This window comes from Primulina eburnea, chromosome 3 (genome assembly GCF_022965805.1).
Source record: "Primulina eburnea isolate SZY01 chromosome 3, ASM2296580v1, whole genome shotgun sequence".
Classification (NCBI taxonomy): Eukaryota; Viridiplantae; Streptophyta; class Magnoliopsida; order Lamiales; family Gesneriaceae; genus Primulina; species Primulina eburnea.
The window spans coordinates 49495618-49508010 of NC_133103.1; the positions used below are offsets into that span (position 1 = coordinate 49495618).

General features: G+C 35.7%; 1 protein-coding gene across 1 annotated transcript; it reads left to right on the forward strand.

Annotated features, from left to right (window-relative positions):
- LOC140827798 (uncharacterized) lies at window positions 1-5174 on the forward strand. The gene is made up of 11 exons (XM_073190642.1): window positions 1-205; window positions 306-374; window positions 1091-1186; window positions 1268-1343; window positions 1428-1526; window positions 1607-1686; window positions 1764-1871; window positions 1959-2096; window positions 2541-2646; window positions 3163-3374; window positions 4700-5174. The coding sequence occupies exons 1-11, from the start codon at window positions 149-151 to the stop codon at window positions 4766-4768; spliced, it is 1110 nt and encodes a 369-aa protein (XP_073046743.1). The 5' UTR covers window positions 1-148; the 3' UTR covers window positions 4769-5174.
- Window positions 5175-12393: the final 7219 nt, after the last annotated feature.

Here is a 12393-nt window from a genome sequence, read left to right on the forward strand (position 1 = left end):
AAAAAAGATAAAGTTCGATCGCGCAGTAATCTTCGACAAGCAAATATTGAAACTCGAATCTGCCTAAAACGCCGTCGTATCCCTAGCGATAATTCGCATTGGTCTTCATCTTCTCGATCTTCTTCTCGAATCTCTAGCATTTGCTGCAATGGATCCATTCAGAGCTTATGCTGCCACCCTTTTATCGATTCTCTCTATTTTCCAGGTTTTTTTAGCTGTTGGCCGTTCATGTTTTGTGTTTATTTGATAGTTTTTTCGATATTTTTATTTAGAAAATTAGTTTGGTTTTTGATTGATTTTTATAGGTTGGTTTTGGGGATGTGCTTTTCCTCGACAGCCCAACTCGGGATTATTTTCGCCGTTCGCCTGATCAGGTGATGAAATTTTGTTTTAATATTTGAAGTTCTTGTTTTTTTGAGCTGCGAGTGAATAATTTACTCGTTAAAAAAGTATCGAAGAGGTATTCATGTCTGCGGTGGAGTGTAATGATGATTGAAATAAGGAGTTTGCTAGTTGAGGGTGATGATTGGACTTGGTGATAGTTGATCGTACAAATTGGGATCTTACTCGATTGCAAGAGTCCATTTTATTTTGATTGATGCTGGTTCACTTGATTGGAAAGCAAGACTTGTAAACTTTTGTTTTTTTATTCTCGCGCTTTTGTTTTTCAGTTCTTGAGAAGCTCTTTATATCTTTTTGATATTGTGATTTGAGTTTGACATACACGTCCAAGGTTGGCTATATAGAAGCTTATCAAGCTCAAAGTCTAGCTTTTAAATGTATGATTAAAACTCCATGGATTTGGCATTTTAAATATTTTCTTTAGATGCAGTTTTGAAAGACTTGGTTCTAGTTTTCAAAATGTAGTTTCTTGATAATTTTCTTTCCTTCCCGATCTTGTCTCCTCCTTTTTCTTATTAAGAATAATTTGGATGTAAAGAATTCAACAAAGTTTTTTGAGGCCATGCTCCCTAACACATAGTGTCAAAACTTATTCGTTATCATTGCTGATACGGAAAATCAAGGCAATGCTACCATGTTGGTTGCTATCTAATTTGAAAAGAGCTCATAATGTTTGGTGGTCATGCAGACAACCACATTCTCGCCCTCTGAAGTTGGTGCTGCCGCATCTGTGTTGCTTGGCTTTCCACCTTCTTCGATCCTTACTGCTGCTAGCTCATTGAAGGTACAACAGGAGACAAGCGCACAAAGTAACTTTGTTATATCTGCTATGACTTGCATTTTATTCTTGATTTCTGTTCTACAGTTGAACGAGGTGCTTATGCCCAACCCGTTTAATAGGCCTCGTGCTGTATTGATGCTTGAAGTTACAGGAGCTGAAGGTATGTTGTTCGAACTAGACCAACATTAAGTTGACGCCTCAATTGTTTCTTTGCTCTAAGTTATTCACAAATTTATGTATACAGGAACTCAACTTAATTTGGATTCAGACAACTCTGCATTTAGTGGTGCTCTTGGGATCAAGGTTGTGGGTGATGAACAAAGGGTGGACATTCAGCTTCCAGGTAACTGACCTTCGTGGATGGTAAATGTCCCAGAGTCATCATCTAATCTGAATCTTTTTATTGATCTTATGTTTGCTCAGGTGAAGATGAAGCATCATTGGTGTCCTTGAACGAAGTATCAAGTGATTCTGAATGTTCAGATAAAGAGCTAGCTGATTTTGTTAGTCACCTCTCTCTCTCTCTCTATATATATATATGCATGTGTGTGTATCTTTTTTGAAAGTGTTTTTTACACAGGCTTCTTGGTTGGGTGGATCGTATGTTGAGGATGCATCCAGACCATTGAATGGGGAGTTTGCTGTCCCCTTGGCTAATGGCGCCTCTTTGATACTTTATATGTCAAAGGTTCTAATAAATCAGCAATTTCAAAGTCATCATGGATTATTTTGTTTCTGAAATATTTTCTGAAGGCCCGTAAATTAAATATGGCAGAGAGCTGACCGAGAATACACCATGAATCTTTTCTCCCTCATTTATAATATTAGAAGGGCGATGGAGCTACATGAAGTATTGTCAAAAAGAGATCAGAGTCCAGCAGAGCTAATTATTGGGAAATTTGTTGGAATAAAGGTCTATAGAATTTCTCACGTTTTTTACCCTTAAAATTCTCAGTCTTAACACTGTTAATTTAGGATCATTTTAGTTTCATATTGTCTTAAACCTAATTACTGGGTCTGGAATGAAATTACTTTTTGCCCATGTATGTGTAGCCAGAAACTATAATACATAAGGTACTTAAATTCCATTTTAGTCTTTGGGATGCTTGGTTTTTTAATATTGTTGACTATTAATTAAAGATACTAAATGAATAAAAAGCTTTTGAAAGTTGCAATGTTGAAATAATTTTGGTGAGGCAAATTGCTTTGTTGCCAACGAATTGAAAACAAGGTATTGAAAGTGAACTGGCTGAATAACTTTATGATTTATGCTCATAAACATCTGGTGGACCGTACATATGTTGGCCTAGAGTGTTTGGTTTAGTTTAATGATTCTCAGTCTATTTTGTTGTCACAGGCCTTTCAAGATTATTACGATGGAGAAAGCATTGCTCAAAATGGATTGGAACTATTTGTCACTTCTATTTCTAAGATATTTGATTCCTTACAGGCAGCTTATCAAGGTTTGATGCCTATTCGAGCCATGAAGCAACTTTATCTATAAGTTCACCAACTTGTATTTTTCCTTTTCTTTTTAATGCTTTTGAAAGTTACATTAATTGGTTTGTTAGTGAATTTATTGCGCTTATTTTTTTTGCTCTTCAAACGCTTCTTATGGTCAAATCTAGACAATGGTATCAAAGAAAGTCCATTTATTTCATTATTGATCAGGTGGTAACATGTTTTAGTGGAAGCCAATGATGTGTAATTTGTTTGATCGAATGACGTCTTAACATTCATATTTACCGATAATTCCTCTTCTTACAGAAAATAAATATTAATCAAAATTTTTGATGCTTTGTACCAAACAAATAAGATTGGACAACAACCCTACTGTTGAAATGTAGAATGCTTCTAATTATCTAGCCGAAGAATGCTTCTCTGTTTGCAGATGATGCTGGCATATAAAATCTTAATATTCGCATATTATTTTCTCTTCATTTTCAAGTTTGGAAACTAAATAGTGATTGTACAATCAGGCCAAATTTGTGGAGTCATTGTCCTGGGTGGACCCACTACCTCAAAGTTGGAAACTATGTTCCATGTGAAAATAGCATCAAGAGCATCTACCCGTTGGTTGGAGGAAACAGAAGCCTCAGCCGATCCCAGCAAAATCGCAGAAGTGGTCTTTGTTAGGAAGACGTTAGCTTGGATAACAGGAATAATACTTCTCATTGCCACTCTGTTCGGGGTAAGTTTTTATGATAATTCTTCATCCATCCTTCTCGTGCTATTTAATCTGTTAAATGCAATATGATTCAATGCGTAGTGGAAATTACACTCATACTTGGTATCCATGCCATGGACTAAGTGACTTCTTCATAATTTTGGTTGGTTATCAGAAGTCTATTAGCTCATATCTGTGTATATTACATCCTGAAGTTGCTAGGAAATAGGTGATAGTGGAAAGAGGAATATGTATTAAACTTGTGATCACTATCTCGCTTGGTTTGAGTTGCACAGAGCATCTCCAAAAGGCTTTTACTTTAAACCTTATTATAACTTAAAATAAGTTTGAAATACCAATTTCTGGGAAAAATGTCCTATTTGAATGAACAGGAATAGCTAAAAGTGACAAGCTGATGTAATTACGAAGTAGGGTGCGAGTGAAGTCCTAGCAATTCAATTCCTCGTCGTCGTTTAATTCACATTGTTTGCTATCATCCAAATATATTTTTGCATAAATTAAATTGATAATATCACATTGACTATAGCAATTGATGGGCAGCAATCAACTGTATTAGCTGGCTATTCATTTGAGCACCAAAGTTGTATTCACTGCCTCCAGTCTCCAGAGGTTATTTTAAATCTAATTAATCTGGATAAAAAATTATGGTCTTCCGTTGACCGCTTTCAAGAAAGAAAATGAATTTGATCTACCTCCAAATTCTTGTGTTCTTGTTTCTGTAATGTTTTCAGCTGATGCAGAATGAACATGCAACAAGGATAAGATCTTATATAAATTCTGTATTTATTTTATATTTGGAAGCATTAAAATTTGTCTATAACTGGTGTTAGCCAATATCGGGAGCACTCTCCGTAAGTCAGGAAGGTTGAAATGGAGGGTTTATGTTGGACTGCAAGTTTGGTTTGAGTTCACCAGACAATTGAAGATTTTTGGTTCATGCCTGTGAGAAAGATTTAGCATTTGATTTGAGAAATATTGCGGTAATGCATGAATATAAGTGAGGTTGTCCTGGTGGATAAATGTAATACACTTTGCGGTGGGTTAATTCATGCTATGGATAAATTTTCGCGACTGTTTTTAAATATAGAAGCTATTTAATTTTTATCCCCAGAAAGCTAGTTATAAGTGGTTGGAGCATAGGAACTTTTGGGTCAACCAGGTTTGATTTTACAATGTTTTGGTGACAAAACAGCTTTAGACTTAATATCTCTGCTTTGTAAACTGGAGAAGGCCATAGTCGAATAAAAATTTATGTTATCGTACATATCTAGTTTTAGAATGAACAAGAACAAAACATCATCTGATAAAGTTATTTCGTTTTGGTGCAGATCTATTTTCTCATGAACATGCCACTCACCAAGGACACCCTCCTGTACGCTAATGTCAAGCTTGACTAATTTTCAACCTCAGCACCTCATTCTCTTCTATTTAAGATATGCGACGAAAAGTATTGCTGAAGAATTATTTCTGTAACTATTGGATCGACTATTCTACCTATGGCATCCGATTTCATGTATTTTTGATTATGAGAAGTTCAGTGCTGCTCCAGTGGTTGAGCTTTCTGTTGCATTATTTGTTTGTGGCTGTATCAGCTTAGAAAAAGAATGTATTACAAATGTTCAACCGGTGGATACAAACGAAGCTGCTAATAGTGTGTGATTCTGCACATAGTTTTTGAATAAACATTTCTTGTATCAGGTTTGGTTTCATAACTATCAATAAGCTATCTGAACCTCGTGGCATTGAGATGTCTGTGAATCTGCGGTTAATCGCGTAATGAAATTTCTGCATTTCTTGCTTTAATATCTCCTTTTTGATTTACTTGGGGTGTACCTTGTAACAAAGTGTCATGGTTAAAGGCTAATTGAATCCACAGCAAGGAGCGGTGCCGTAATGACTCAAGTTCAGTTAAAGTTCAATTATCAGGAAAGTATAATTTAAATATGATTAAATATTAATACGTAAATACCGGCTGAAATATCAAGTTGAATATTATGTGTTGATTTACTTGTCATATTATAAATGTTTTATCTATTATGATATTTATACGGCATTTGCAGATCATGTTGAGCGTGTATCTTTTGAGATATCCTTGATCTAGTGGGGTCACTTAGTCTTGTTTTTTAGACGTTGGGTATAGTGAGCCACCCACTCTTTCGACTAATTAGTGTGGTACGGTTATCCAGGACATTGTAGGTCCATGTCTAGTTAGTGTGTGAGCCACCAGCTGTTTCGAGAGACCGGCGTGCTGCACACTAGGAGCCTTAGTCTGAGGAAGATATGCCAGTTTGATCTTTGATACCTAATTCATGATTCATGCATGCACATATATGTTTGTATAATAATACTGTACGTATTAGACGATTTGTCGCTTACGTCTTTATTTTCATCTTGGACACCCTATTGCACGAGACAAATTTGGTATTGTACGGATCAGACGACCAGGACAACAACTAGCTTAAAGTGGAGATCAACGCCTCAATTATTTGTTGTTTTATGGGTTTTGTTTCATACAACTATTCGATTTGGTTGTATCATACTGATACTCAGGTTTACCATTAGCATAGGGGGATATTATTGTTATGTCTAATTATGTCCGCTGTTTAAAGTTTTGATTATGGTTTATTAAGTTTTATCATTGTATACTATTTAATGTTTATTGTTGGCTTGTCGGGTAAGGACGTTACATTTAGGTGATATCAGAACATGCAAAAGATTTTAGGAAGTATATAGTACTCTGATTAGAGTTTCCTTCAGATGTCAAGAAGATGAAGTTGTGGAGAGAACAATAGTCGTGGCAATGTCAGACGTGATCATCGCGAGGATGAGTCTGTCCATGATCGTGATGAGAGTTTGGCAGATCGTCGTAGGGATCATCGCCATAGATATCAGGACGAGAGGCACCATCGAGATTGTCTTAATGTTATGGATTTTGTCAAGGTTGGACCCCACCTCTTACTGGTGAGGAGAGCTCAGATGCGGTGGTTGGAGCACATGGCGCAGTGGTTCCACGCTTTCCTTCATAATGAGGAGTTTAAGCGAGAAATGACTGATTTCATGGTTCATGGGAAGGGGAGGAAATTGTGGAAATCCACAGCGACTGCATTAGTTCAGCCACATGGAGCGCTCGGTTCGGAACATTTCTGCCTAGCATTTATGACCCACAAGCTCTCCGAAAAACAAAGGAGATGGAACTTCTGATTCTACAACAAGGCGACTCAACTATCGAAAAGTCTCCTTAGCGTAAGAGAGACTAGTGAATCGTTACAAGCAAGCAGAAATTAGTATTGCAAGGAATAAGAATATCCAAGCTAGACGGGGTTCTAGTCTATTGAGACCAATAAGAGACATTCTTTTAAGAATCTGGTTCATTGTCATCCTCGGGCTCGGGTGGAGTTCGGGGTATTTTCCGGCAAGAGGATCTGTAGAGCCAAAAATTCAGTATACGTAAAACCCATGCATTATTTAAATTGTTAAATTATTTAATTAAGTTTAAAATGATTTTAGAGATGCATGATTTATTTAAATGTATTATTTTAAATCATTTATGTTTATGTGATGCACGTTAAAATGTTTCCTTGAGTTTCATGTTTCAGGCGATTATTCGATGCATGATCGAGGAAAGAGACAGAAGACGATTTTGGCTTTTTAAACTGTGGTATTTTATTTTAAATTAGGATTGTGGTATTTTAAATTATTTATTTAGTTTTAGCATTTTAAAACCTGATTCAATTATTAGGTGAATTTTCAAGATTCTGAACTTTAAAGGTTATCAATTGTGTATTTTATTTTCAAATATAGGAATATTAGTATTTTAGTGAGGTATTAGTATTTTAAGTAGTGGGTTTAATTGTTATTTACATTTTTAATTAGTCAATTAACTCGCACACACACACATTTACACACACCACACACGATAACACAAACTCACATTTCTTTGTCTCCTCACTTCATTTCAATTTTTTTAAAACATCAAAACCTAGGGTTCTAAGAACCAAGAGCATCCGGCCCTATCCTCTGAATTTTCCAGCAAGTTTTCATCACTTTTCTTCAAGAAAAATTGTGCCACGTTCATCCCGGATTAACCCTCGCACCATTTCCGCTTCGGTATCGCTGTATCGTGAGTTTTAAATATCAAAACGCATGTATATTCTCTCGTTTATGCATCGATCTCGTTATAGTACATGTTCTTATGTTTATTATGCGTAAAAAAATCCATGTATGTTGTGAAAAGTTTGAGCAAAAACGTCTGAAATTATTTTTGGATCAAAATTTTTAGAGCTGAAAACGTGTCTGCTGTCATTTCGATTTCTGAGAAAAACCGGTTGCTTTTCTGGAAAACTTTCAACATATAAAACGTAGAAATTTTCGATACCTTCAATTTGACAGTAAATTCGTAATTTTTGGACGAGAAACGAGTGAGTTATGATCGTTTTTGTGGGACTGCTCAAACTGTAATTTTCTGAAAATGTGTTCTTGACGTGTTCTTGAAATTATTTGCTGCAGGCTTCGTTTCGTGTTGTTAGGAACTTGATTGCTTTAGAAATCATAGGAAAGATTTGGTGTCAAAAATGTCATGTTCACGGTTTAAGTTGCGTTGTATGATTTGTATCGTTGTTTTGAGGAGTCATGGGAGTTTGAATCATTGCCATAGCATCCTAGGATGGGTCTCGAGGTGTTGGTTCATGGTCCGTATGATTGAGTTAGGAGGACTAAGCCATAAGAGTAGTGATTTCCGTTGGTTCACGTTTTCAGAGTCTACACGGACCCTTACCCAGACCCTGACACGGGGTGCGTGCCTTTGTTATTTCCGTAGGTGAAGTTTCCAGAGTCTACATGGACCCCTAGCCTGACCCTGACACGTGGTCCGGCCTTTGTTAATTCCGTGGGTGAAATTGCTGAGTCTACATGGACCCCGACCCGGATGTCTACAGTCTTCCATGTTTGGGAAAAAATGTAAGGATTGTTTTGGGGTACAATGTCATGGTTTATTACGATGATTAAACGAGGTCGAGTCCCGAGAGAATTAGAACGTCATAAGGAAATTTGTCATTTTTGAGTGTGAGCATGACTAATACGTCTATGTTATGAAAGATAAGTGTTTGAACTCATGTTAGTATGTGCAGTAGTGGCCCCAAGCGAGACCCAACGCATCCCTCAACGCTATGTAAGTATGTTCGACGTGCAAAAGAAAATATTTTATGTTTTTGAGGTATGCTAAATGTCTTGTGACCAATTATGAACGAGTTTGGAAGTCGGTGAACGTGGCCGAGGACCTCTCCACCCCGATAAAGCATGACTGAGTTTAGATCAGGATTGGAAAACAGTAAAGCATGACTAGGGACCATTCCACCCGATAAAGCATGATCGGGGATCTCATGTATGTGGTAGTGGATTTTCTTTGCCAGCCCAGTACTGTGGTTTAGTCTGATCAGGTGCATTTATGTTTGGGTCACTTGCTTTGAAATATATCTCTACGCAAAATGATGAAGTTTATGCATGTTCAAGTATGTATGATGCAAGTATGTTTATGAAAAGTTTTACGATGATGGCATGTCTATGTTTATGTATTTATGTTCAAGTTTCAAGTATGTACGCCTTACTTTAAAGATGCATGTGGTTTTATTACATATTACTTGTTATATCCAGTTTATACATGTGGAGTCTTTAGACTCATTATACTTGATCGATGCAGGTGAGGATGATCTTGAGGAGACGAGGGTGGGGACCATTGAGCCGGCTTGCGGGAGGCTAAACCCGAGGACCGCCTATGTTTTAAGATTTTTATGCATGTTTCAAATATTCTGGATTTTGAGGGTGATTGTTTACGATGTTTGTCGATTACTTTAGAAAATTTTATTTGTCATCTTTTGTCGCAAATATTTTGGATGAACAATATATTTTTATCGAGATTGAATGATGAATACTCATTTAAGAAAATTTTTATTTTTTCGTAAATTTTAAAATAGTTTAAAAGTACTGTACGTTACAGGATCGCTGCAAGCACTGTAGAAGGCCTCATCCAACCGAGGAATGTCGCAAAGCTACATGGGCATGTTACAAGTGTGGAGGTTTCGGTCACTTGAGGAATGAATGTTCTAACAATGGTAGTCAGTCTGGAGAAGGATCCATCGAGGGATCTCGCAGAGGAGGACAGTCAGAGGCATCTATTCAACCAAGGACTCAAGGATCACAACCGTGGGAGATCCCATCAATATCCGCAGAGTCAAGGACAAGTATTTGCGCTCAACCAGGAGCTTGCCAGGAATGATAAGAAGTTTGCAAGTACTTTATATTACGTAATCTTTCTGAATGAATAACAATAGATTGTTATGCATTGTACACATTCATTATCCACATGAAAAATTAAGAAAGGTATATTGCATTAGATACCCTTAATTATAGAATGAGAACCAACCAGACGTGACTATCAGTGGTTAATCACCTAAAGGAGAAGAAATTATGTAGACATTGGATTATATAAGGCAAAGTTCATAACCACATAAGGAATAAGGGATGCTTACAACAAAATGGTAGGATCTAGCTGATGGAGTAAAGGTAAGACTTGCGAAATTGCATGGTTGATTAGAACAACAAGAGAAAATTATATGCGTTGGGATAAACTACCACCGTTGGAAGTAATAGAATGTTACAGTTCCATTGGAATTTACACCAGATGAAATTTTGGGACAAAATATTTTAAATGAGGAGAGAATGTAATTACCCAAGTTCATTTATCAATAAAGTATAGTTTAACTATGATTAAGTGTCATTGCTTAAGCCAATGGAAGTAATTGTTCAGTAGTAAGTTCGGAAACAACAGAAATCGAAACTTCCAAGCCCAGAACAAACGTCCGTAGGCAGATCGGAGATTCTAAAGTATCGTGTCAAACGAGCATCGACACGTCATAGTTCGGACATTCCAAAGTCACGCGTCCGATGAGGTATCCAGACGACGGCGACATGTCACTGCATGGTGAGTTTAGAGCTTCCGAACACGGGTCGTAGCTTCCGAACTCCTCCTATATACATGGAATTGGGGATTTATATTTATACACCATTTGCAAGATTTCCTCTCGATTTCCAGTGCATTCCAGGCTTTCCAACTATTCTTGAAGTCTGGAAGGGTTGCACAAAGCTCATGAAGTAGGCGACAACTTGAGATTTGAGTTACATGTAGGGATGTAAACGATCAAAACTAAGCCTAACAATATCAGGCTTGATCTTGGCTCGCTTAAGATTGATAGAGGCTCGAGCTTGACTGTAGTTCGATTCGAGCTTTTATCATTAGGCTCGAGTTCGAATTATCTTGAAATTACTGAGCTCACGAAAAGCTCGAGCTCGGCTCGTTAAAAGCTTGTTTATCATGTTAATCAAGCCGAAATTGAGGTTGGTTTATTAATAGCTCGCTTATCATGTTTAACAAGCCTGACTTGAGCTCGGCTCCTTTTCGATATCGTAAAGCATACAATTGAGCTCAAGTTTGAGCTCGATTCAAGTTTGTTAAAAATTAAATATACCTATGAACTAATTTTAAATTAGGCATAGAAGTGTAAATTCATTCATAAATAACCAAAACGACAAATATAAAAGCTAAAAAAACATAAACTCGACATATTATTGAATATCCCAAAATACTAAAGCTAGCATGCAAATAAAAAATGTAAATAACATCACCATAAAATCTATTACCAATTATCTCACAACACAACAACAATCAAAATATAAAATTCATTATCAAATATTCGTCATTGATACCACCATATAAATAGCATTGCAATAATTTGAATCATATATCCTATCTCTAGGATATCACAAGAATTTTAGCAGTTATCTCTATAATTCTAAGATTAATTGCTTGGAACTTCATTAATGAATAATTTGTTGACCGATGACAATGATACAATTGAATATTTGAACCCTCTTGAATCATAATTTGGTAAGATTGAATTCTTATATTCATTTTAGTTGTTTAATTCTCATTTAGCAGTTATCTCTATAATTATAAGATTAATTGCTTGGAACTGCATGAATGAATAATTTGTTGACCGATGACAATGATACAATTGAATATTGGAACCCTCTTGAATCATAATTTGGTAAGATTTAATTCTTATATTCGTTTTAGTTGTTTAATTCTCATTTAGATTTATTATTTTTCAGTGTTTGTTAATTTTAGTTTTAGTACTTTATTTAGTTCACATAAAAGAAATCCCTATTTTTTAATTGTATTTACAAGAAAGAAAACAATCTCCCGTTTCTTGTGAATTTAACCTTACTCACAATTACACTCATTATATTTGAAAATATGAATTTAAATATAGTGGCTCGACGACAACACATTATTATGAAGTAAGTTCAATATAATTAACTTAATTATTAATTAATGTCAAATGACGTATCAATTTAGCACGTAAAAGTTTTAATTAACCATCATAGACTCATAATAAATGATCCTAACCAAGCCAATTTAAAAATTTTAATTAACCAGCATAGCTCATAAAAAATTAACATCTAAATTCTAAGATGATATTATATCTAAATTCATTATATTCAATTTAAAATAATATTTTGGTATAATAACTTGTAAAGTTACTCAACGTGCATATGACTCAGTGACGTAAATTTTCAGGGAAAAAAGAACAAGTTGGTATATTTTCTGTTAATTTATTTTATTTATTGTGTTTTAAAGAATATTCTAGTATAATGGTATGAAAGCAAGATTAAAAATGTAATTGTGACTAAGTGGTGTGAATTCTTCTTTATTTCAATAAGGTATTGGGTTCAATTCTTTTCATCGACATTAATACTAATATTTATTTGTTAACTCAACAAATGAGTCAAGCTCGAGCTTACAAGCCACCTAAACAAGCTGAGCTCAAGCTCACGATCTTATTAACGAACATGTTTGTGAGCTCACGAGCCCAATATCATTAGACTTGAGCTTGATTTGATTAAATTCTCGAGCTCGAATCGATCTCGAGCTTTGTTTAATATGATTAACAAACGAACTCAAATGAGC